General features: G+C 43.2%; 1 protein-coding gene across 1 annotated transcript; it reads right to left on the bottom strand.

Annotated features, from left to right (window-relative positions):
• Window positions 1-615: 615 nt before the first annotated feature.
• LOC307201159 (uncharacterized protein) lies at window positions 616-21,065 on the bottom strand (the record flags this gene model as incomplete). The annotated part of the gene is made up of 4 exons (XM_079950216.1): window positions 616-1,561; window positions 6,546-6,596; window positions 7,870-7,986; window positions 20,137-21,065. 4 exons carry the CDS (start codon window positions 21,063-21,065, stop codon window positions 616-618), a joined length of 2,043 nt encoding a protein of 680 aa, XP_079806342.1.
• Window positions 21,066-27,715: the final 6,650 nt, after the last annotated feature.

The following is a 27,715-nucleotide window of genomic DNA, read 5'->3' as shown; positions in this document are numbered from 1 at the left end:
GGGTGGTATCCAACTAACATGTCTCATTAGTGCATGGATTTTGACTTGCACAATGAGACTTTCCCCCTCTCCTCTCCCTGTGCATCTCCTGTGGACTCCCCAAATCTGCTCCAGAGGGCTGAGAGAACCTCAGAACATATTTAGGGGGCATGTGGAAGGAGAAGGGGGGGAGTCCCATTGGGCAGGCCTCAGCTGACAATGCATCAAAGTGAGTTAAACATATGTGATAACCAGGTGTGAGGCTCGGGGGGAGGGGGAGGGGAGGGAATCCAATACCACCCAAGGCCATGGATCAAAACTTTAAGAATAAATGGAGAACATGACCAACAGAGAAATCATTTTTAAAAAGGTCAGTGTATTTCATCCCAAGAGTCATGTGTGTGTGGTGAACCTACCATGGCTTTTCATAGTTCACACAGATGCCCAAACACAAAGAATTTAACTGAACATCACTGGCTCAAAGCAAGTCCCTAAAGTACAGGTAGCATCAACAGTAACAGGAAAAGTGGCTTGCTTGTAGGAACCATTGGACACTGCTGTGGGGTAACTGGACAGGGGGAATTCATGCCCTTATGGCAATGATGGTGGAGGCAGGATGAAGCAATTGCAGAGTGGCTACTTCAGAAATGCCACCTTGCCTACTATCCTGCATGCAGCATCTTTCACATCTTTGTTCCTTAGGCTGTAGATGAGAGGGTTGAGCAAGGATGTCACAAGAGTATAGAACACAGAAACTATTTTGTCCTGATCCTTTGGGAAACTGGAGCCAGGCCGTATATACATGAAGATGATGGTTCCAAAGAAGATAGTGACTGTGGTCAGGTGGGAAGCACAGGTGGAGAAGGCTTTGTATCTGCCCTGGGCAGAACGGATCTGTATGATAGCAAAAACTATGGCAATGTAGGAGACTAAGACAATGAGAAAAGTTGTCAGTGCAATGACAGTGGATAAAATGAAGTGCACAGTGCGAGTGACATGGGTGTCAGAACAGGACAACTGGAGTATAGGAGGAACATCACAGAAAAAATGATTAATGATATTTGAACTGCAGAAGGACAAATTGAATATAAAAATAGTATGGATAGTTGAACTTGCCAAGCCACAACTATATGCAACTACCACCAATATGGCACACAACTTCTTTGACATAACAGCAAAATAGAGCAGTGGGTTGCAGATGGCTGTGAAGCGATCGTACGCCATCACAGCAAGAAGGCAGCCTTCAGTGGTCACAAACAGACAAAAAAAGAAAAACTGCACTGTGCATCCCTTGAAAGAAATGGTTGTCTTCTCTGCCACAAAGGTTGTCAGCAACTTGGGGGCAATGGCAGTTGAATAACCAATATCAATAACAGAGAGGTTTCTCAGGAAAAAGTACATTGGGGTGTGGAGCCGAGCATCCACACTGGTTACTATGATTATCCCAAGGTTGCCTATTATTGTGGCTACATAGATAACCAGGAACAAGATGAAGAGGGGGACTTGGAGGTCAGGGTGGTCCATGAATCCTACAAGGATGAATTCCGTTACAGAAGTGAGATTTTGCTTCATTATTATTCCTCTATAATGGGATAAAAATAATTATTAGCATAATGTGACAATCAAGGTCAACCACATCTTTGCTTTTCTACATCTCTCAGGAGTATATTGTGAAAAGGCAATAGAGATGATCCCTGCTTGATGTGTAATAGGAGGAAGTTCAAAAGGGTAGGTACCACCACACTAAAAGCCTGATTCCTATGTCATATGGTATGGACTTTCTAGTAAGATGGAATCTGCAGGAGGCCCTCTCCTGAAGTGTGAGGTGATTGATCTGGTACATAATGAAACATTACAATTTCATAATACAGCATCAAACAATTGCAAAACAGGGACAGGGCCACATTTTTTTAAAAAATAAATCATAAAAATAAAATGATTTCTGGGTTCCCTAACCTGGGTGCAGCCACTGGGAATACCTTCTCTTTTGTCCCATCCTAAGTGGGACACTGAGAAGAGTCACTTCTTCTTCTTCTTCTTCTTCTTCTTCTTCTTCTTCTTCTTCTTCTTATTATTATTATTATTATTATATTGTTTTGTCAGAAACAGTAACACGGTTTCTGCTTTGATGAATTTGTTCACTAGACATTGATGTGAAATGAATAAGAAAATTCACTGAAGCAGCCCTTATTTGGGGGAAGACCAGTCTCATAATGACTGGATTGCCTGGAAAAGCAGCCTCCATCATTTCATGTAAAGAGAGGTTGAGAAAGCCTTCGTCAGACATTTTCTAGAGCACAGTTTCAAGTCTACCAACTTTGCTTTAAATAACCAGAATAAAAATCCATTAATGAAAAAAGAGCTATAACCAGTGCCTTTTTTCTGGGGGTATGCATACCCCTAAACATTTTGTGAATCCAAGTTTGGCCTCATTGGGGGGCAATATTTCAATATGAGCAGGAAAATGAGAGTGCCCCTAGACATTATTTTAGAAAAAAAGCACTTGGTACAATGGAGGTTTTGACTGAGTAGTTCTCTACCTACTGCATTGAATGAGGGGGTTAGCATTCTTACCACCAGTTTTGAAAGGAATAACTAAAAATGTCTTTGTTTCCTACCTTTTCCTCTCCCCCCTTTCTTTGTGTAGAATTCAGGTAGACTATTTTGAGTAGCAAATCAGTTTGACATCAGAACATATATTTAGAATTAGGTATAATAAGCACTCAAGTAGGCTTGCCAACATGCATTCTAACTGTAATTTCCACAGCAACGTCCTTCCTTGTGGGAGGACGAAGTCTCTCTCTGTATCTTTCTGTATCTCCTTGTCTCTCTCTTTTGCACAAAACTTGCTAAAACTGAATTGCTGGCATTTTGAAATTCTCTCACCCCCACCCACCACATGTAGAAGTGCAATCTATTGTGCCTATATTTTGTGGGATGTACTTCTGGATGAATAATGGGCACCTATTGGCTAGTGCTCACAACAGCATTAATGCCCAGTGATGCATCTTTTCCATCCATATACCAACATTCTTTTACACATCAAAAAAGTAGGTATTAAAAATTATGTTATTCTATGAATTTAAGATTGCAATCCTTAAACACATTCACATCAGAGTAAGTTCCGTGCTCCCAAATTTTACAGTGCAAATATAAGATGCCAGTCAGAACTTGTTGCACCATTGCAGCTGGGCAATGTGGATAATCTAGCCTTTCAAAATATTTCTGCACTGGTTGCACCCAGCACTTTTTTTAAAAGAAAGCCTGGATTGTGGCTGTGAGTCCCAGAATGGTTTCTCTTCTCCCACCTGTGAAAAGCCCCTCCCCATTTATTGCCAAGGCAGCTGTAGACAATAAATAAATAAATAGCCCTGCAGCACCCAAACAGTCCTTAGGGTTTGCTGGGTCACAACAAATATAGATAAATAAGGAGATATTATAAATGGATGATTAAAAAGATAATGCACCAACAATGATCCCCTTGACTTTAAAGTGGTTTTGCATGGGTTGGAGTTTGGCAATGCCAAAAGGATTAATAAACTTCTAGATTAATAAATGGATGATAATAAGTGGATGAATCTATGTGATGTTCATACCTCACTCAATGTTTCTGAAGATCAGCTTTGGCTGCGTAGATCCCTAGGAAACCTGCAAGAGATTTGTAATGCAGCATCTCAAAAGGGCTTTCAAATCCTGCCCAACTTTGGTGGCTACTGAAAACCTGTTTAGCTTCCAGACAATTTAGCTGCTTATACTTCTGAATGCCAGAGAACATTTTTTATTGGCCAATATTTCATGAGTCAACCATAATAATAAGAAATAGTTTAAGAACTCTTACCTGTGAATCACAAAATGTCATTCCCAAAGCATAAAAAGCAAGGAAATGTGGATAGAATTTCTCGCTTTATAGTTGGTTTGGTATTGAGCTAGAAACAGAATTGCTGAAATTCTCAGGAGAGAAACCCATATCATTAAAATATTCAGTATGACCTCTTCACATAGTCATCACCTGAGGACCTGCAAGCTGGGAGTTTATTTCCATAATTGGTTTGAAACAAAACTGTCCCCATGCCACTCATTTCAGTACATATTTTCAACCATTAATCTACTCCATGTCACTTTAATGTAAGCTTGCATACAGAAGTCATTTTGCTTATTGCTGCTTATTGCTGCACTATTTCTGCCAGTGCAATACTCACAATGCAGTAGATCAGGCTTCCTCAGCCTCGGCCCTCCAGATGTTTTGAGACTACAATTCCCATCATCCCTGACCACTGGTCTTGCTAGCTAGGGATCATGGGAGTTGTAGGCCAAAAACATCTGGAGGGCTGAGATTGAGGAAGCCTGCAGTAGATTCAGCAGCAGCTGCAGTATATCTTATCCCCCAAATAATGAGCAATGAGGCCAACCTAACAATAGCAACATATTTGGTATGTTGGCCTTTGGCTAATTAATCACTATATGACCATTTAAACTATACAGGAGGTTTATTGTTTTGGTTTGTTACTATGTGTTCTGTTGAGGAGGCCAGGTGGGAACTTTTCCACTTGGCAAATTGGCACCGGCCATGTGGTTTTCGCCTGCCTCGTAGCAATCATCACAAATTTGTAAGGTTTGGCGGTTAGGCATTGGTAAAACCTGGTTTATGGGAGGGGAGGTTGTGGCCATCACCTGCCCCTCCTCTTTAAGGATATTCCATTAAAGGGATCTGGGGGTGTGGATCTTGTCCGAAGCCCAGGTAGGGGCTAGGGCCATGCCATGACCCCATTGGGCACCCTGGGGGAGCTCTCAGTTGATGTACATCAACAGGGCTCCCCCTACTGGTGATTGACCCTAACTGGACTACCTGCATGGTGGGCAGGAGTCAGATATAGTCAATTCATTTCCAGTGACTAAGCCAATACCACTCACATTCTGTAAGCAATAAAGTTGTGGCCTTAATTATCCCATTAACCTAAAATACTGGTGTCTTATGTGTTTTATTATTCAACAAATGGGGGAGGGCTCAGGGCCTTGACATGCAACTGTGTTGTTGTTGTTTAGTCGTTTAGTCGTGTCCGACTCTTCGTGACCCCATGGACCAGAGCACACCAGGCACTTCTGTCTTCCACTGTCTCCCGCAGTTTGGTCAAACTCATGCTGGTAGCTTCAAGAACACTATCCAACCATCTTGTCCTCTGTCGTCCCCTTCTCCTTGTGCCCTCAATCTTTCCCAACATCAGGGTCTTTTCCAGGGAGTCTTCTCTTCTCATGAGGTGGCCAAAGTATTGGAGCCTCAGCTTCATGATCTGTCCTTCCAGTGAGCACTCAGGGGCTGATTTCCTTCAGAATGGGTAGGTTTGATCTTGCAGTCCATGGGTCTCTCAAGAGTCTCCTCCAGCACCATAATTCAAAAGCATCAATTCTTCGGCAATCAGCCTTGTTTATGGTCCAGCTCTCACTTCCATACATCACTACTGGGAAAACCATAGCTTTAACTATATGGACCTTTATTGGCAAGGTGATGTCTCTGCTTTTTAAGATGCTGTCTAGGCCTGTCATTGCCCTTCTCCCAAGAAGCAGGCGTCTTTTAATTTCGTGACTGCTGTCACCATCTGCAGTGATCATGGAGCCCAAGAAAGTAAAATCTCTCACTGCCTCCATTTCTTCCCCTTCTATTTGCCAGGAGGTGATGGGACCAGTGGCCATGATCTTCGTTTTTTTGATGTTGAGCTTCAGACCATATTTTGCGCTCTCCTCTTTCACCCTCATTAAAAGGTTCTTTAATTCCTCCTCACTTTCTGCCATCAAGGTTGTGTCATCTGCATATCTGAGGTTGTTGATATTTCTTCTGGCAATCTTAATTCCGGCTAGGGATTCATCCAGCCCAGCCTTTCGCATGATGAATTCTGCATATAAGTTAAATAAGCAGGGAGACAATATACAGCCTTGTCGTACTCCTTTCCCAATTTTCAGTGATCACTTCATGGATCACTGCCTTGCCGTGGTGAAGGGGCTTGAATAACTCAGAGAAGCTATGAACTATGCCGTGCAGGGCCACCCAAGATGGACAGGTCATAGTGGAGAGTTTTGACCAAATGTGATCCACCTGGAGCAGGAACCGGCAAGCCACTCCAGTATCCCTGCCAAGAAAACTTCATGGACAAAGACAACAGACATGCAACTAGCCTTCCTCATTGATATCAGCAGCCTCTGCTCATGTGTTGCATCTAACTAATCAGACCTAGGCACTTGAACAATTCTACTTCTCCCATTGGTTTCTGATAAGGGTGGAAATGCCTCTTTTTGATTGCACCACAATGGAATCTAGAGGTTACTACTGGACGGCACTGCTAGAGTACACCATGGGCAACAATGCATCTGTTACAGCTTTTTCCATGGTATAAAAACACACCCATTTTTCCTTCCTGAATTTTGAAATGTATCTTTACCTCTTAGTAAAGGTTAATGGTGGTGATCCCTTTAGCAGCTTTAAGTTAGGTGCCTGACAATGATATTAAGGATTTGTTTCAGTTTTCATGTCAACATTTGATCTGCTGATGATGGGTCGTAGTCAAGGTCCCTACTTCAAGGACACAGTGGAACAATCCAGCAGTTGCATTAAGGAAGAAGCTGCACTGAAAAAGAAAAAGAAACATGGAAACATGCCTTTCTTTTAGGAAGGCGCATAAGGCTGCAATACATGTCTGGATTGTGAAGATTCTAGTCCTTGTGTCAGAAGACCTTTTGGCAGATACAGGGAGATAGAAAAGTGGTATAAATAAAGCAATTTTAGATAAAACAGGTATCTGGCTATTTATTTAAATGGGCAGTGGTTAAACATATGTTTAACTCTTGTATTGAGTTCACTGCTGCTTAAGTGTAGTTGTCTTGTGTCCTAAATGTTATAGACATCAAAGCCACAATGGTAAATATATGGTATGTAAGTAAATCCCACTGATATTTTGAATGGACGTGCTGTTGGTTATAACTTTGATACATGTACTAGTGGTTTGAGATGGAGTACCGTATTTTTCGCCCCATAGGGCGCACCACCCCATAGGACGTACCTAGGTTTTTTTGGGGGGGGAATAAAGAAAAAAAATTATCCCCCCCCCCAGGCACAGGGCCGGCGCGGGGGAAGCCTGAGCTTCCCCCGACCCCAGCCCCCAGAACAGCCTGCTATCCGCAAGCCTAGGGAGACAGATGGGAAGTCACGCCGGGCTCCCTAGGGTTGCGCAGAGCTTCCTGAAGCCTGGAGAGCGAGAGGCGTCGGTGAGCACCGACCCCTCTCGCTCTCCAGGCTTCAGCGAAAGCCTGCATTGGCCCCATAGGACGCACACACATTTCCCCTTCATTTTTGGAGGGGAAAATGTGCGTCCTATAGGGCAAAAAATACGGTAATTTCATAGCTCTATAAATACTTGAAGAGGAACATTTCACAAGTTTTTGCTCAGGACAGCTACATTTCATTAAATAAACAAGGTTGTTAAACAGATAAAGCAATAGCAAATACTGTGATGGACAGATCTAACCATGTCCAGGAAAACTGACATTTTGGTGACACTATATTTATTGATCATGATGAGAACTGTAATCTGCTATATTGGTCATTGAAAGGTGACCAATCTTTAACAAGATGCAGAAGATGGACATATATTTAGGTATGCCTAGATTTACATTTTTGGATCATATCAATTGACTGTGAGTGACAAGGAAGTAGAGTTCCTGAAACTGACATGGTAAAAGGGCACATGCATGTGGATGCAAGCCCGCACCCATTACTGATTTTGAGAGTTGATAGCGGCTAACTTTGCAAGCTTGAATGGCACATAAAAACTGTTCAAGTTCAATATCACAGTGCTGATAGCTTTCTGTTACAGAACCATTTATTTATTTATTTTTACATACCAGTCCCTAAGCAAAGCTTTTATTGAGAAGAAAGTTTCCTTTGTATAGACCTCTTCAAAGCAACCTTCACTTCCTTGTTCCTTAGGCTGTAGATCAGGGGGTTTAGCATAGGAATTACTAGAGTATAGAACAAAGAGATGATTTTGTCATGGGCAACTGCAAACCTGGAATCAGGTCTTACATACACGAATATGGCAGTTCCCAAAAATGGTCAGAGCAGTCAAGTGGGAAGCAATAGTGGAGAAGGTTTTGCATCGACCTTCTGTAGAATTGATTCAGAGAATGGCTGCCAGGATGTATATGTAGGAAACAAGAACGGTTAAGATGGTGCTTGACAAAATAATGGTGGAGAAGATGAAATGTACAAGATGGATAAAATAGGTGTTAGAACACGACAGTTTCAGAATGGGGGGCACATCGCAGAAGAAATGATTGATGACATTAGAGCCACAGAATATCAAACTGAATATGAAAATTGTCTGAACAACTGCATACACAATGCCATAGGTATATGCAACCATAATCAAGAAATGCAGAGTCTTCTGGACATGATAACTGTATACAGCAACGGGCTGCAGATGGCTGTGAAGTGATCATATGCCATTGCAGCCAGGAGGTCACACTCCCTGGACACAGAAATGCAGAAAAAGAAGAACTGAATTGCACACTCATTGAACGAAATAGATTTGCTTTCCATCACAAAAGTTATCAACATTTTGTATTCTGTATTGTTGTATTCTGTTGTATATTCTGGTTTGGTGTGGGATGTTGTGTAATTTAATGTTGTCTGTCTAATAAAGTTTAATAATGATGATGATGGTGGTGATGATGATGATGTTATCAACATTCTGGGAGCAATGGTCATTATATAGGCAACATCCAAGAGAGACAGGTTGCTGAGGAAGTATGGAAGTACATGGGAGTATGAAGTTGCCAATCCATCCTGATCAACATAATCACCCCAAGATTTTCCACAAGAGTCACAACATAAATGAACAGAAACACCAAGAAGAGGCGCGCATCTGGAACTCTGGGTGCTCTGTAAAGCCCAAGAAAATAAATTCTGTCACAATGGTCTGGTTTTTTGTCACCATTTAGCCCAGATAAGGTCTCTTCTGCATGTGAATACATATAGGATCTACAGCTATATAGTAAGCAGATGATGGTTGGATTTGCTTTCTTCACAATTCCTATATGCCAGGGACTGGCAACCTTCTTGGGCACATTTGCAAATCAGGAAAATTGTCATGAGTGCCACACACACTACAACCAAGCACACAATGCAGCTTATCCTATTGGTCAAAATAGGATGCTTCTTTCAAGCCCAGAAGGGCAACCTGTGGGCAGCAGAGAAGGTCCATGGCCACCTGATTGATGATATTTTCTATACACTTTTGCAAAAGTAAGCTCTAGTTGATTTCAGCTGCAATATCTGTGAGCAGGATAGCAACTTTAGGTTCTAGCCTTGCACTAGTTTCACTTAGCTGAGTAAGAGCAATGAAATCCTAGCAATGCCTATGCAAATCTCTGCATACTCTTTATGTATTTGAACCCATTCATGAGTTACTATCCATAAAGTATCTCAAAACAATTTCACAATAAAAATGGTTGGTTTTTTAAAAAATAGAATTCTATATGTAAAACCATTTACACAGCCAATATAGATAGAGACTGAGATAAAGGGTGGTTGGAAAAGGAAGGTCTTCAGTCAACACCAAAAAAACAGCAACAATAGAGACAGTGCCTGTCTGCATTCCAAAGGATAGATGCTGCCACAGTAAAGATCTGATTCCTATATCACATACATCATCCTGAAGTGATGGTATCATCAGGTGGCTCTCTTCTGGAGAGGAAAAAAAGATGAATTTGGGATATTAAAGGGTAAGGGTATCTTTCTCATGAGCCCCAAGGAGATATCCTGGAGAGTCTAGTAGAATGAAAGGCGCTGAAAGGAGCTTAGGGATCCCAACGGACTGGGGTGAGCCTCATCAGGGCCCCAAAATCATCTGAGTTAAAATCATCTATGATTGAAATATTAGAAACTGGCTGACTGATGATTGACTTAAACTTCAGTAAAACAAGATTGATAATTGCTAGCATTACTAACTCTCAGGAATCATTATTGATGAAAATGTGTTGTGAGAGACCTTTAAAAGTTAAACTATTTCAACAGTTCATGAGTTTTCTTTGAAACTCATTAAAGGTGATGTGTAATAATCTTTGGAGGAGGCTTGCATTCATGTGATTAGGTCCCGAAGGCATGAACGATAACTGAAGAACATCATGTGCCTCATCTAAAATTCATATTGTTCCGAATCGCATCCTCAGCTAACCATTAAACTATATCAAATACAAATGCCTCATGGAAATAACACATTATGCTGTATTGTGCAGGAATATTTTGAGAACAGATACTCTTCCTGGGTAAGTTACCGTAATTTATTCCAGCTTTCTTGAAATGGAGTTGAAAGTGAGAGGGCTGGGTCAATTGCCAGGAGAGGATGCGTGTAGAAATCATTCAAACAAATTTTACTCAGGCTTCCTTCACCTACCGCTGGCTATCTTCCCACACTCATTGTAACACAGGGATATCTTTTCTTCTAAAAGAAGGACAGGCAACCTGTGGCTTTCCAGACAGTGTGGGACTCCAACTGTGTTCAACGTGACCCAGCATACCCAATAGTCAGGGATGTTTTATGTATTACTTTATGTCCTATATGAATATTTTTGCTACAGGAGCAGGGGGAGCTGCAAGCAGGAGGGGGAAGCTGCAATCAAATAGATTGCAATAATACTTATTCTCATTTCATTTCTTAAGAACAACCTTGAAGTCATTTATCATTGCACTGAGTACAATGTTCCACTAAATTGGAAATATTAGGGGTGGTAGTCAACTAAATATTTGAATACAAGGATTAGCACTATCCGCAATGGGACTTTACTTTCTCCATGTCATCCCAAAATCTGTGCTGGGGTGTTGGGAGAAATCCAAAACAGATATAAGGAGCTAACAGAGGGAACAGATGAGGAGAGTGTTCCAATGTGCAGGGAGAAATCCTTTTGCTTGTAGAATAATTTTCTTAGTGCTATGTTGAACTTGATTTAGTGCTACTTCTGTAAGTATCCCAGCTCAACATTTGTGTAAAACTCCTGGATTAGAAACATTATATGGATATTTCTATTGATACTTAAAACTTTTCAGTAGCAAATGGGACAAAGAGGGGTAGATGGCAAAGGAGGGGAGTACTACATATTATTTGTTTTAGGAATAAATAAGCAGTAAGAATAGAAATGCTGGATTAGTATTGCATCCTTGTATGGACATCATGTTGGTATTTTGCAGTTATACAATGTTAGAAAATACATGGTCATTATTAAGATTTTTTTTTTAAAAAAAGGTAGGATGTATTTCAAACATAGCTTCAGCTTATTTCAATGGGGCAGGTAAAATGGAATGTAACATGGAATGTAAAAAGGTTTAACTTCAGTAACACTGTACTAACTATAGTAGCACTGTAATTCTAAGCAGAACTCAATGAGAGTTAAAGACGTGGGGAGGACTGGGCTGTTGGTTTGAAGACCATTTGCCAAGCAGCATCACATTAACTCAATGAAGGATGTTAGGGAGCAACCAATATACTGGGGTGCCTCTGTGTTTCTCATCTAAATTTCTCCTCAGGTTTTAAAATTTCAGAACTGGAGAATTTCCCCACTGTTTTATACTTTATTGTTTGTATTTCTGAATGTTGCACAGTGCCCTGTACATGCACATTTTACCACAGATTTTTGTGCATTTAATGCCTTCCAGGGGCATGTCCAGTAAATTTATCTTTGTGGGGCCCCATAAATTTTGCTGTAATGTGCATGTGTGCAGCAAACTATCATAACATGCATTGTAATCCATGCCCCACTACAACACACTTGCACATCTTTGTGTGTGTGTGTGTGTGTGTGTGTGTGTGTGTGTGTGTGCATGCATTGTTGCTTAGAGCCACATTCAGTAGCTTAAAAAAACAACCCAGAATGGTGAATGCAGAAGAGTGTTCCATCTTCAAACTTGTTTTCTAGCCACATGAGGGCTGGCCCATGCATTCCACCATATTGATGAAATAATTCCTATCTGCTCAGTAACAAATAGGGTGTGAATCTCTTTCCCTATTCCTTACCTCTATTTGTGATCTTCCCATACTGTTTGCTATACTATAGCACCTATTGTATTTACAGCACTTTTTTTTTGCTCTCCAAAGCAGTCTTCCAGGTGTTAAAACCACTGACAAAGAGGATTCATTTCCAGTATTTATCTTTGAAATATATTCTACAAGGGTAGCAGAGAACAGTGTCACTAGAAACAGAGTATTTCAGGTGTTTCCATTGTGCCAATTACTCTCAAACATTGCTCTCTGTTTTCAAGTGAGGCTTTTGGGTGGCTGAGGAAGATACAGTTGTAAAATGTGCTGACAATTTTGGAATCATTTTCCTATAAATGTGACTGTGTCAGAGACTGGGCAGAGGAGGAATTGTGGAGACTGCCCCCCCAGGGAGGAGGAGGAGGAAGACAGTTTAGAATTACAACAGGGGTTTGAGGGAGGTCACAGCTCAGAGGCAGATGAGGGGAAAAGTTGGGAAATAATGGGATAGGAGGAGGAAGCACCAGGGGGCAGTGCCGGATTTCTGTATAGGCTAAGTAGTCTGAAGCCTAGGGCCTCTAAATCTAGGGGGCCTCGCCAGCCTGCCCGTTCCCCAGTGGGCAGTCTCCCCGCTCCCAAAATTGCAAACCCAAGACTTCATGCGAGGGCAGGGCAACTCGGGCCTCTAAATCTAGGGGGCCTTGCCAGCCTGCCCACTCCCCAGTGCCACAGTCTCCCCTCTCCCAAAATTGCAAACCCAAGACTTCATGCAAGGGTAGGGCAACTCAGCCCCAGCAACTATGAGACTCAGGGCTAGCCAGTGGGGCCCAATTTGAAGCAGTGGGGCACAACTTGAAATTTTTTTTTGGTAGGGCCTCAGTTCACAGCCAAAGTCTGTTAGATAAAATGGCGTCCAGCACGTTTCCTTGCTGCGTCACTGGACGTCTGTGCCGATTGAAAACTTCTTCCAGCTCCCTTAGCTCTCTTACTTAAGGCTTTAGCAGAGTTCACGCAGTGGGGAAAGCTGTTGCTTTGTGTGGGTAATAAATCGAACTGGATGCAGGCTTTTCTCTTATCTCCAATAGTCTTTAATGAGTAGAATAACAACATAAATCAGCCCGGCGAATTGGCTGGCATCTTTCCGCTTCACCGTCAAAGCGAAAGAGAGACACACACACACAGAAACACTCCCCTATGTGAACTTAGCCACGCCTCAGAATGTGAGACGTCACTCAGAACTGTTTAACCCTGTAAGTTCTGATTCTCCTCACAAAGTCTGCAAAATCTTATAGATAATAATAATAATAATAGTAATAATAATAATCACATCACATGCTTTTGGGCAGCATGTCATCACTGCTACACATAGGTAATGCTGGGGAAAAAGAGACTCAAATGAGCTCATGGAGCCTAAAGTAGCAAACATTGCATATTCCAATGCTAGAATTAATTTTAGGAATTATTCTACTGAGAAATATGAATTTATAATAACAACTTTGTGTCAGTCCATATATAAGATTGAGAACTGTGAATTGGGTAGCTTCCCATTGAAATGCAAACAAAATCAAATTTCTGACTCATCCCTAGACTTCAGAAAGCACACCTGCAAATTTGGTTAAACTGTGTTGAAAATGTTTATTTTCTTCCAAGCCTTCCTGAATTGGTCTTTTCTATTTCTGCAATTTTTAATTATTGTTGGCTTCATGTTTTTAACATTGTATTATGATTTGAATTGGGACGCAGGTGGCGCTGTGGGTTAAAGCCTCAGCGCCTAGGACTTGCCGATCGAAAGGTCGGCAGTTCGAATCCCTGCAGCGGGGTGCGCTCCCGCTGCTCGGTCCCAGCGCCTGCCAACCTAGCAGTTCGAAAGCACCTCCGGGTGCAAGTAGATAAATAGGGACCGCTTACCAGCGGGAAGGTAAACGGCGTTTCCGTGTGCGGCTCTGGCTCGCCAGAGCAGCGATGTCACGCTGGCCACGTGACCCGGAAGTGTCTCCGGACAGCGCTGGCCCCTGGCCTCTTAAGTGAGATGGGCGCACAACCCCAGAGTCTGTCAAGACTGGCCCGTACGGGCAGGGGTACCTTTACCTTTACTATGATTTGAATTATATTTGATATTCTATTTTTGTACACCAGCCATGCATTCTTGGATTGTAGACTGGTTAAATAAATAAATAACCCAAAGAAGAAGGAATGAAGGTATGTGAACTGGTGCTATATCTGAGACAACATGCTACTTCACAGTCATCTACAAATGCTCAGTAGGCCTGAAGGGAATGCTGCAATCCCAGCAATATCCTACTTAGAAAGATCCATGGGGTCTATGTCCCTAGTTTCCAAAGAATTATATATAAACAATGCTTACTAATTCACACAAGACTCTTGTATTCATGGATGAAATACCTTTTCTTTCCACTGGTAAGATTCATCAGCTTGACTAATAATGTTGAAAGAGTTGTTGTTGTTATTGACCTTCTTCTGCATCTTTTTAAACTGTGTGCAAAATATTACGCTCATAGAATTGGAAGGGATCATGAAAGTCATTTAGTCCAACCTCCTGCAATGGAAGAATCTTTTGCCCAATGTGGGGCTCGAACCCATGAACCTGAGATTAAGAGTCTCACACTCTACTGACTGAGCTATCCCAAGTTTGTTGGACCAGCTTTTTAAAGGCATTTCATCTTGTCATTTACACCATACTGATACAAGATCTGGGCAAGAAGTGTTAGAAGAAAAAACAGCGTCTAATTGAATTTTTGAAAACATACTATAACGTGGAGTTTTATGCCTAGAAGTAAATCTCACTGAATTTACTCCCACTAGTAACTGTGGATAAGACTGCAGCCTTAAATGGTGAAACTTGCCCAGTATTCAGGAATAATCAACTGGAGTGGTGATGGTGTAGATCAAAGCTGATGCATAGAAGATATTGGACATATGATGTCCATATGTTACCATATGAAACATGTATACAATGATTGCACTGGACTATTTAAAGTCTCATGTCTCAGTAGGGTGTTTCTTTCAGAGTACTATACTTTAATGAGAAATTAATGGGATTCAATTGAGGATTTGTGCTTCTGTATAACGTCAGAACGATTCTTCCTAGTTTCATCCAGTGTGGAACTGGGAATCTATCCATCTCCTTTCTGTTGCTCCACAAACTTTTCAAGGCAAGGCACAGTTTTCTTATTTTTCTTTGGATATAAGGAGTGGAAAGGTTTGTATGCACCTTCACTGAGGGAGGCAGTAGGCTTCTGAATACCAGTTGCTGGGAATCAAATAAGAGAGTGCTGTTGCCTTCAAGACCTGCTTCTTGGCTTCCAACAGCCATGTGGTTGACCGCTATGAGAACAGGATGCTGGACCAGATGAGTGACTGGTATGTTCAAGCAGTCTTTTCATATGTCCTTACATAAAGCTTGCTTTGAATGCCTATTGGCAGGATATATGAATACATAATACCAACAAAAACAATGGGCTATATCCGCTCATGCACTTCCATTTGCAGAAGGCTCTATGATTTAGCAGAAGCCTCGACTAATGGAAGCAGTTTCCTTCTATTTCTCCCTGCAACCTTCTCTACCACTTGCAGTGCTGATTTGGGGTGCCCCCAATCTTTAGGAGCAGAGTTTTGGAAGGCAAAGGGGGATGCATGGAAGATTTCTGAAAATCACTTCCCACCCTTTTTCTGTTCGTGGAAGCCTCTTTTGGATCAGAAGCCCTTCTATAGTGAAAGAGCAGCATTTTATTTCATTTATTTTAGTGGAACGTTTAGACTACACCCTTCTTATGTATTAAGAACATCCCTCAGGCTGATAACATAAAACATCTGTTGAACTTTCTATATGTAAAACAATTATGAAAAAGAGAAACATTGGATACAACATATTATCCAATGTATTGAACATTTTTCAAGGTACTGGAAATGTAGAACAGAAGAAGGACCTGGTTGGCTGAGATCAGAGGACCATCAGCTCCAACATATTGCTTCAAACAGTGACCAGGTAGATGCCTCTCGAATGCTCACAAACAAGGCATGCATGTGGCAGACCTCACCTGTTCTTCACCCCAACATGCAGTATTCAGAGAAACCGCCTCTCACTGACTTTTTAATGGAACTTAATTTCCCTTCTCCTTTCTGCTGACTTGCCTTTCTGCTGTAACTTGTTGTTACAGTTCCATCCCAATAATATTTACTCAGAAAGAAGACTCATTGCAACTGATAGTACTGGAGACTGCAGTTAGGTGTGATGCTTGAGGCTCTGGTGGAGTGGCTATTTTGTTTTGACCTGAGGGTAACAGTCAACCTTGGCCAATCCTCTGAGGGGTGCATGCCAGTGATGGGCATGGATACCCATGCTCTTACACCTGCTGTTGTGTGCATAAGAGATGCAGGACATTGAGGACACATGCACAGCCTCTCCTCAACTGATCTGTGCAGAGAGGGTGGTTATCAATGCTCAATCAAATGATCAAACTGGATGCTGGGTTGGATGAAGAGATTTAAATTTCTTTGCCTACCCCTGTACCATGTCTACTTAACCTCCCCTTTTTTGATAGGGTTGGATAGAATAAAGTGTTGGAGGACTGTACCACTAGGACCATCCCTGCTCTAGTGGAAGGAACAAAACTGCTGCTGTTAATGAGTGTTGTGGAACCTATTGAGGTGCATCACGCAGTAGGCATTTGGAATGCAGTCATCAAAGAAGGGGCTGGAATTATTCAAAAATGGGGGACCAAGCAAGTGTGCATGAACTTGTCTTGAAGAACTATTAATGTTGGTGCTCATTTAATTGTAAATGCTCCTTCTCTCTTTCAGTGGAGAACAAAGGAACATAAATGGAAAGAAAGAATCATACCAGCGTGACAGAATTCATTTTTGTGGGATTTATGGATCACCCAGAGCTGCAGATTCCTCTTTTTGTGCTGTTCCTTGGTATTTATATCACCACCCTGGTGGGGAACTTTGGGATGATTATTTTAATCCGGATTGATGCCCGACTTCAGACTCCAATGTATTTCTTCCTCAGTAACCTGTCTCTTGTAGATGTTGGTTATTCAACAGTTATTGCCCCTAAGATGCTCATGACCTTTGTATCTGAAAACAGAACCATTCCCTTCATTGAGTGTGCTGTGCAGTTTTATTTTTTCTGTATCTTTGTAACAAATGAATGTTGTCTTTTGGGTGTGATGGCCTATGATCGCTTTGTAGCTATTTGCAATCCATTACTTTATCACACCGCAATGTCCAAGAGACTTTGTATCTCGCTTGTCATTTTGTCATACATAACTGGTTTTGTGAACTCCACTGCACAGACAATTTTTATATTTAGTTTGTCTTTCTGTGGCTCCAATGTAATTAACCATTTCTTCTGTGATATCCCTCCAATCCTGAAGTTGTCCTGCTCTGACATCCACAGTACAGACATTGTTCATTTTACCTTGTCCACAATAGTTGTCATGAGTACTATCTTGATTGTCCTAGTGTCTTATGTTTCCATTGTCACCACCATCTTAAAGATCAACTCTGCTGAGGGTAGGCACAAAGCCTTCTCTACCTGTGCATCCCATATCATGGCTGTCACTATCTTCTATGGAACTCTGATCTTTATGTATTTGCGGCCTACCTCGGGCTACACAATGGACCAAGACAAAATTATCTCAGTGTTTTATACACTGGTGATCCCTATGCTAAACCCTTTGATTTATAGTCTGAGGAACAAGGAAGTGAAGGAAGCTGTGAAAAGGGCAATCGGCAGAAAGATCTTTGCTTGTTGAGCAGTCAAACTTCATTTGAGATAAACTGATTTGCTAAGATAACTTTCTGTACCCATTGTTAAAGTATCTATTAAAATCTCTTTGATCCTGTTACACTTTACAGTCTTTCCTCAAACTCATCCCTTTTGAGGTTCCTCAGAATCCCAGACCATCTTTGTTTAAAAGTAGACTTTGTGAGCCCTTTGTCCCCAGAACTCAGGAGCCTGGTTCATCATAGGACCCTCCTATGGGCTTCTCCTACATTCTTATGATCAGGTTTTCCCCTTCCTTCTCTTAGTCTAACATAAACAGTATTACTGCTTCCTTTCTCCCCCTAGAAGCCTTCCCCTTGGCTCCCTCGGAAGCTAGGTTGCCAGCCTCCTCCTTGGCCTGTCAGCATTTGGGTCATCTGTGGCATTGAGGCAGAGGGATCCGCCATCTTCCTTGCCTGTCTATGCCTGTCTGTGTTCCTGTTGGAAGCACCAGGTGCTGTGGGAGTTTTACCCACAGGACTTTTAAAAAGCCTTTCATAAAGTCCACCACCACTGAGTTCTGAGTAAGTCATGGGATAAGGTGACCAGTGCTTTTATTGATAAGAAACTGGAAAAAGTATAGGAGGCAAAAAGTAGGAATAAATGAAGTTTTCACAATGAAGAGAAGTAAGGTGTGGAGTTCCACAATGATCTGTATTGGGACTGATGCTTTTAAATCTGTTCATAAATGAAATCAGAGGTAAGCAGTGAGAAGACCAAATTTGCCATTGTTGGTGACACTCAGTTATCAGGGCTGGTAAAAACAAAAAGCAACAGTTCACAGGTTCTTGTGTAGCCAGGGATATGAGCACAGAAGTCCACTTCTTTATGGGGGGAAATCACCACCATTTTCCTTCTGAAAATTTTTCTTTTGAGCCTGAGTCCACCAACTGGAAACCATGAGAATCCAAGACACTTGAACCTGAGCACCCACACACAATGTCAGGGGCTGGACTGAGGAGGAATGGTGGGGGCTGCCCCCCTTCTTCTGAACCTTCCTGAGAACAGGAGGACAGTGTAGATTTAGAGCAGTGGTTTGCAGAAGGGCACAGTTCACAGGCTGCAGAAGCTGGGAAATACTAGAGGAACAGCAGGAAGAAAGAGAAGCACCAGGAGAGAGGCAGCCAACAGACACAGTGTCTTTGGAGAGCATTCCTGAGACCCCCTCCCCCAGGATTAGGAGTGCTGCGAGAGTAGCCAAACAGAAAGCTCAGAGACAGAAAGCCCAGACCAACTGGCACAGGGATGACGTAGTATAAGAGAGATGAAGGGGGGGGGGGACACATTACTTGGAACAATGCCATTTCTAGGAGAGAGATGCATTATTTTGTCTCTCGCTGTGATTACTGAATAAACTAATTGCTAAGAACTCTTCTTTTATCTGCTTCTTTGCTGCTGCCGTGGGAGTGATAGGATTCACTGAAGCCTTGACACCCAAGCTGAATGAGAAAGAATGAGAGGGCTGTGATTTTTAATTATCTGTTAGCCAAAAGAGCACTTGGGAAAGAAACAAGGCACCCCAAGAGTGCTATCACTCTGCTTTCTGCTTTCACTGTTCTCTCACAGCCAAAACGTAGGACAAGGTTGCTCCACATGAAGAACGACTGTTTATTTCTCCCTTAAATCACTGTGATTGGAACAGACTGTATTTTTCTAATGGATATTTTAGATTAGAGGGTTGTTGTTCTTTAAATCAAGTAAACAGTAATATTACACACACACACACACACACACACACACACACACACACTATCCCATGTGATGTTAGGTAGGTTCCATCACTGGCTGTAAAAACTATATTTCTGCCTTGTCTTTCAGGAACAAATTGTGTCTGGGTATCTGATTGTGTGGCCTGGCCTTGGTGGCTTTATTATGCTGCTTTTCTGATATTATGTTGGACAGCTAGATTTTAAAATATGGGGTTGTTTCACTGGTTTGCTTTGAAATGTTATCGATGTGAATTTTGCTTTTGTATTTTGTGTGTATTGCTTTGGGAAGCATTTTATTCTCGGGAGGAGATAGCCAAATGAAATGAATAAACAAAGGCATTTTCTACACCAGCTTATTTTCCCTCCATTTTATTTTATTTGTACATCATATTTGTATATCAGACAAATTAAGACAATATCTGCTCTCCCCATTTGACCTCCAACTCATTCAAAAGAAATGACTCAATATGGGATGGGGAATCTTTGACTTTGAATCGTTGGATATTGTTGGACTCCAACTCCAATCTGCTCCAGTCAGCATGCCCAATGGCCACAGATATGAGCCATGGTCCAACATCTGGAGGTCCACAGATTGCCCACCCCTGCAGTCTAAACTATCCTGAGGCAAGGAGACTCAGATTATTTCTTTTGACAATTGATCATTTGCTTCAAAGCATCCTTTACCTCTTTGTTTCTCAAGCTGTAGATTAATGGGTTCAGCATTGGGACCACCAGGGTGTAGAACACAGCTGAGATCTTCTCCTGTTCTACAGAGTACATGAAACTGGGCTGCAAGTGACTTAAGCTTACTGGTCCATAGAACAAAGTCACAGCTGTCATATGGGAAGCACAGGTGGAGAAGGCTTTGATTCTGCCCTCAGAAGTGCGCATCTTTATGACAGAGGAGAGGATGTAGAGGTAAGAGATTACAATGATCAGTAGTGTAGAAATAGCAACTGTCGCAGAGAAGGTTACCAACAAAAGTTCATTAATATGGATATCAGAGCACGCAACTTTCAACATAGCTGGGGTATCACAAAAGAAGTGGTTGATTATACTAGGAGCACAGAATGACAGTGTCAGCAATCCAGAAGTATGTGTGATGGAATTCACTATCCCCCCAAAGTATGCCCCTGCTACTAAGTAAATGCAGACACTTTTGGACATAATAGCAGTATAGAGCAGGGGATTACATATGGCAATATAACGGTCATATGCCATTGCAGCTAAGAGGAAGCCTTCGGTACTCACGAACACTACAAAGAAGCAATGCTGAGTGATGCATCCCGCATAAGAAATGATCTTAGATTGTGCTAAATTCATCAACAGCCTTGGGGCAAAGATGGAAGAATAGCAGAGATCAACTACAGAAAGATTGCTAAGGAAGAAATACATAGGGGTGTGAAGCCGGGGGCTAATCCTGATCAGTACTATCATCCCCATATTCCCAGCCAATGTCAGAATATAGATCAACAGGAATAACACAAAGAGAGGAACTTGAAACTCCAGCCGATCTGTTAGTCCAAGAAGGATGAATTCAGTCGCCATAGTGTAATTGTTTACGGCCATTTAGTTGTGTTGACATGATACTTGCACCTGGTTAACACAATGAAAAGAAGAGGGTCATCACTTCTGATAGGTAGCACAGTTACCAAGCCACTATAAAGATTTAAAAAGAGTTATATGTTGTTATATCACATTTAAATTGTTCTGGAAGTTGGGCAATAGGGGCAGTACAGGATTCCTTTTGGTGTACCGACCTCCCCGCTGCACCAAGAATTCCCTGCCCGAGCTGCTTCAGGTCGTGGCGGATGTTCTCCTGGAGACACCTAGCTTGGTCGTCCTAGGGGATTTTAACATCCATGCCGACACGACCTTACAAGGGGCCGCTCGGGACTTCGTGGAAAGCATGGCCTCCATGGGGCTGTCCCTGAATAAGTCTGGCCCAACCCATAGCCGCGGACATGCCTTGGACCTGGTGTTTACCTCTACGGATGTTGGTGATCTGACACTAAGTAAAAGTGAAACGAAAGAAGTGCCATGGTCAGATCACTTCCTGGTGCAACTGGACTTCTCTGCGACCCATCCCCTCTGCAGGGAGGTGGGACCGATTCGGATGGTCCGCCCCCGCCACTTAATGGATCCAAATGGTTTCCAGAGAGTGGTAGGGGATGCTTTATCCCATGTTGATGGCCTTTCAGCCGATTCCCTGGTGGCCCGCTGGAATGCGGAGTTAACCAGGGCTATTGACTGTTTGGCTCCGAAGCGCCCTCTCCGATTGCATGGAGCCCGGAGAGCCCCGTGGTTTTCCACGGATCTGAGGGCAATGAAACAATCGTTGAGACGGCTAGAGCGCCGGTGGCGGATAACCCATTCTGAATCTGACCGGACACAGGTTAGAGCTCAACGTCGAGCCTACCAAGTGGCGATAGCGACGGCGAAGAAGACTTTCTTCACCGCCTCTATTGCATCTGCAGAAAACAGCAGCAGGAGACTCTTTCAGGTGGTTCACAATTTAGCGGAACCACCTGTAACATCGGGGCCCAGTACGGGCCACATGTTCTCCTGCAATGATTTTGCAAATTTTTTTGCAGATAAAATCGCTCAGATTCGGGAAGAAGTAGACTCCACCGTGGGAGCAGGGCTGGGGTGGGAGAGTGCTAGAGTCCTGTCTGGTCAAGTTGTGTGGGATCAATTCCAAGCTGTTACCTCCGAGGATGTGGACAGGCTGCTCGGACGAGTGAAGTCAACCACCTGTCTCCTGGATCCTTGCCCATCCTGGCTTATAAAAGCTAGCCGGGAAGGACTGGGCGATGGGCTTCGTGGGGTGGTGAATGCTTCCCTCCATGAGGGAGCCTTCCCAGACCCGCTGAAAGAGGCGGTTATTAAACCGCTTCTTAAAAAACCATCTCTAGATGCGGCCACGATGGCCAATTATCGCCCAGTCTCAAACCTTCCATTCTTGGGCAAGGTGATTGAGCGAGTGGTTGCTGAACAACTCCAGGCACGCCTGGAAGAAGCGGACCATTTGGATCCCTTCCAGTCGGGATTCAGGCCTCATCATGGGACTGAAACTGCCTTGGTCGCACTGGTTGATGACCTCCGGCGGGCTAGGGACAAAGGTGAGAGCTGTTTCCTAGTTCTGCTGGATCTCTCAGCGGCGTTTGATACTATCGACCATGACATCCTTCTGGACCGTCTTGAGAGGCTGGGAGCTGGGGGCACTGTCATACAGTGGTTCCGCTCCTTCCTCCTGGGCCGTGTTCAGAAAGTGGTGGTGGGGGATGAGTGTTCAGACCCCTGGGCTCTCACTTGTGGGGTGCCTCAGGGTTCTGTCCTCTCCCCCATGCTTTTCAACATCTACATGCAGCCGCTGGGAGGGATCATCAGGAGGTTTGGGCTGGGTGTTCATCAGTATGCAGATGATACCCAGCTCTACCTCTCTTTCAAATCAGAACCAGTGAAGGCGGTGAAGGTCCTGTGTGAGTGCCTGGAGGCGGTTGGAGGATGGATGGCGGCTAACAGATTGAGGGTGAATCCTGATAAGACAGAAGTACTGTTTTTGGGGGACAGGAGTCGGGCGGGTGTGGAGGATTCCCTGGTCCTGAATGGGGTAACTGTGCCCCTGAAGGACCAGGTGCGCAGCCTGGGGGTCATTTTGGACTCACAGCTGTCCATGGAGGCACAGGTCAAATCTGTATCCAGGGCAGCTGTTTACCAGCTCCATCTGGTACGTAGGCTGAGACCCTATCTGCCTGCAGACTGTCTCGCCAGAGTGGTACATGCTCTGGTTATCTCCCGCTTGGACTACTGCAATGCGCTCTACGTGGGGCTACCTTTGAAGGTGACCCGGAAACTACAACTAATCCAGAATGCGGCAGCTAGACTGGTGACTGGGAGCGGCCGCCGAGACCATATAACACCGGTCTTGAAAGACCTACATTGGCTCCCAGTACGTTTCCGAGCACAATTCAAAGTGTTGGTGCTGACCTTTAAAGCCCTAAATGGCCTCGGTCCAGTATATCTGAAGGAGCGTCTCCTCCCCCATCGGTCTGCCCGGACACTGAGGTCCAGCTCCGAGGGCCTTCTGGCGGTTCCCTCATTGCGAGAAGCAAAGCTACAGGGAACCAGGCAGAGGGCCTTCTCGGTGGTGGCGCCCGCCCTGTGGAATGCCCTCCCATCGGATGTCAAGGCGATGGACAACTACCTGACATTCAGAAGACATCTTAAGGCAGCCCTGTTCAGGGAAGTTTTTAATATGTGATATTTTAGTGTATTTTTCATCTCTGTTGGAAGCCGCCCAGAGTGGCTGGGGAAACCCAGCCAGATGGGCGGGGTACAAATAATAAATTATTATTATTATTAATTATTATTATTATTATTTAAATGTGAGCTTACCTAATTCACACTTTCGAAAAGAATCAGTAAGCCAGAACACACACATACTTTGGCATTTGCACTTCTCTGAATCTTGCAATGAAGTTATCCAGTCAAGTACTGTGTAACAAATAAATCCTATACTAGGGTGTTGTGTATAAAAATCCATATATTTGTTAAAGTAACATGCAAAAAAGCATAATAGCAAGGGAAATGGCTTTGTAAAAATGTTTTTATATACATTAGAAGGAAATTGCCCAGAAACGTGTGTATTAGGAGAAATAATGAAAATAAGACTTCTCCTTTTAGAGGCCTGCCAAATTTTTGTTTGTAAGAGCAGCACGTTATGAGGCAAACAGAAGGTACTCAACTATTGTCTTCTTCCTAATACTAATTCACAGGAGGAAATAAGCAGGAACTGGATATGGGACAGCCATTTTATCCTGGTTTCCCTTCAGCTGGACTACATGACTGGAAATTAATCCAAGGGAATGACATATTGGAAGGGCACCTGAAAGGAAGAATTGGGGGTAGGGCACAGAAATAGTTAAGAAACTCTATCTTCTGATTTACCCCTATAAATCCCCACCACCACCATTTGCATTATTTCATCAAATTAGGGAACTCACATTTGCTGATGGGTACTTATGTTTTCGGGACACGGGTGGTGCTGTGGGTTAAACCACAGAGCCTAGGGCTTGCTGATCAGAAGGTTGGCGGTTCGAATCCCCGCGATGGAGTGAGCTCCCTTTGCTCGGTCCCTGCTCTTGCCAACCTAGCAGTTCGAAAGCACGTCAAAGTGCAAGTAGATAAATAGGTACTGCTCCGGTGGGAAGGTAAACGGCGTTTCCGTGTGCTGCTCTGGTTCGCCAGAAGCGGTTTAGTCATGCTGGCCACATGACCCAGAAGCTGTACGCCGGCTCCCTCGGCCAATAAAGCGAGATGAGCGCCACAACCCCAGAGTCGGTCACGACTGGACCTAATGGTCAGGGGTCCCTTTACCTTTACCTTTACTTATGTTTTCAGGCCCTTGTAATTCTAACATTACATTCCCATTCAAGGAAAGTATTTTTTTAAATGAACAAACTGAATGAATGTTTATTATTACGGCTAAACAGCCAGCATAGTGAAACCAAAAATTCAGAATATTTTTACATAAACATTAAAACGGTTAAAATGGAATTTAACAGTCAACATACTAATTGAATAGATTTAAAATATGTGTCCAAGGAAATATAAACTCCAATTAAATGTTCTTACCAGCACCTTTGTTGGATTTGACAGGTTCAGGCATGAATCACATACATCTTCATTATCAATCAGTTTGCAAAGGAAAACGAAACACTGAATGCAATTTGCTTGCTGCTACCTTAAAACATCCAAAGGAAATCTGGGAGTCCCAGCTACAGCCGACACCATCTGCAAATAATAGAGGAAGGCAGTCTACCTTTACCAGGAGGCTGGAATGAATGCATGGCAGCATCACTGTACAATTTTTACAGGACAGATTCAGTGGTTTAAGATGGGAGAGGGATTTTTTATTATTATTAATGAAATCCCTGAAGCAACTCTAGTCTCAGAGAAAATAATTAAAAATTACACTTGTGGGAGCTCTTAAAAAAGCTCTGTTTTTTTTAAAGTTAATTAAAAACGGAATTGCTATTCTTTCCCCCCTCTATTTTGTTCATGCTTCAAGTACAAGGAACACCATAATCAATATTTCAGTTAGCCCAGTCTTCAGCATGACATATAAATAATTTTCTCAGTTTTATATATGCCATATGGGCAGTGGTGGACTTTGGGCTCTCCAGTTCCAGTGGTGTCCTGTGCAAAGTCAAAATTCAGCACCCCCTGCCTCTTGTGCTTCTTTCTACAGCATTGTTGTGGTGCCCAGTGTGCCCAAACTAGTCATGCTAGCAGTTTGAAAGCATGCCAGTGCAAGTAGATAAATAGGTACTGCTGCAGTGGGAAGGTAAACTGCATTTCCATGCGCTCTGGCACTCGTTACGGTCCTCCATGCACCAGCAGCGGTTTAGTCATGCTGGCCACATGACCCGGAAAACTGTCTGTGGACAAACGCTGGCTTCTTCAGCCTGAAAGCGAGATGAGCATTGCAACCCCATAGTCACCTTTGACTGGACTTAACCATCCAGGGGTCCTTTACCTTACCTTTACCTTGCTACCCTAAAACTGCCTTTAATATGGGGAATGTATTCCATTGCACTTGAGCCAGAATCCAACAATGGCAGAGCTGGATCCTTTCCACCTGTCTGAATTACACAAATGGTGGTGGTGTATGTACTCCAGTGTCTTGAATCAGAGACAGTCTCCACAATACAATTTGACTGGGCATTTTGTACTGTTTTGTATCTAATTGGCCTATAGGGCTGTAAAAGATAACATGGAGTTTAGGACTTTTGCTTCTCTTCCTTCACAGATTCAAGAAACTCTCCTTGCCTGTCATATCTACCATGTCCATGTAAGGATCTCCCATGTATCACTACGAGGGAAATTCTCTCAACACACACAGGGGAATTGCAGTACATTTAGTCATTCAAATCCTGTATGATAGATACATTCTTGGACGGGTTTTCTGTGAACATATGCAACCTCCCACAGGTGTTGCTAAAGACACTGATGTGTGTCAGCATGTAGACCCCCCAATACCACTACATTGCTTGACCAAGACCTGTTGAACATCTAAAGGATTCACTTTAAATGGCATTTTCAATTGTGTGCAGTGTTTCATTTTGTTAATCAAGCTGCACTAGTTTTTGCTGTCTTCTAATCTTTACAACCTTTGACACATTCCTGCATGTCTGTAATGGGGAGCTTAACTTTTGTGCTCCTATTCCAACCATAGGGTGTTAGCTGAGGCAGTCAAGTATGCTGCTTTTGTTCTTAGCAAGGATGCGGGTGGCGCTGTGGTCTAAACCACTGAGCCTTTTGGGTTTGCCGATTGGAAGGTCGGCAGTTTGAATCCCCGCAGCAGAGTGAGCTCCTATTGCTCTGTCCCAGCTCCTGCCAACCTAGCAGTTTGAAAGGATGCCAGTGCAAGTAGATAAATCAGTACTTCTGTGGCAGGAAGGTAAATGGTGTTTCTGTGCGCTCTGGTTTCTGTCACGGTGTTCCATTGTGCCAGAAGTGGTTTAGTCATGCTGACCACATAACCTGGAAAGCGTTTGTGGACATACACCAGCTCCCTTGGCCGGAAAGTGAGATGAGCGCCGCAACCCCATAGTCAACTTTGACTGGAATTAACCATCCAGGGGTCCTTTACCTTTTACCTTTTTTGTTCTTAGCAATGCAGCTGCTACTTTCATGGTCACTTGTTTTGGTCTAGTTTCTGCTCTGAAGTAACCTGACCATGTCAAGTTCCCCAACCACTAAGGGCAGAATCCCATTGTTGATAGCAAATGATCTGCATTTGACTGGCGTGGAAGGACTGTGTCATGCTCCCATACCAAAACACAGTAACAGTGCTTCTTAACTGAGAGTAAGGAAGATATCTTTATTCAGGCTAGTAACAGAAGAGGCTCAGCAGCAATCACAGGGCCCAGAAATCATGATTCCAAGGTACAACGGTTAGACAAGAGGTACACATTTGAATGGAAGCAATGAAGATGTCCCAACAGTTACCACACTCCTCCCACCATGATTTTAAAGACAGGGCGAGCTCACACACATGACTTTCTTGCTTTACAAGATTTCTGTGAGCACAAACGTAAGCTCCGTTTGGGCTGATGCGTGGGCTCACTGTGTCTTGCCCTCAGACTCTGGATTCACTGCCGCCTCTTTCTGCTCAGTCCCTCCTATAGGCTGGCCGAAGTGCTCCCACTACC

Source organism: Podarcis cretensis (assembly GCF_951804945.1).
Source record: "Podarcis cretensis genome assembly, chromosome: 1".
NCBI lineage: Eukaryota > Metazoa > Chordata > Lepidosauria > Squamata > Lacertidae > Podarcis > Podarcis cretensis.
Note: the sequence above shows the minus strand (reverse complement) of the source record. Positions and strands in the feature narration are given on the sequence as shown.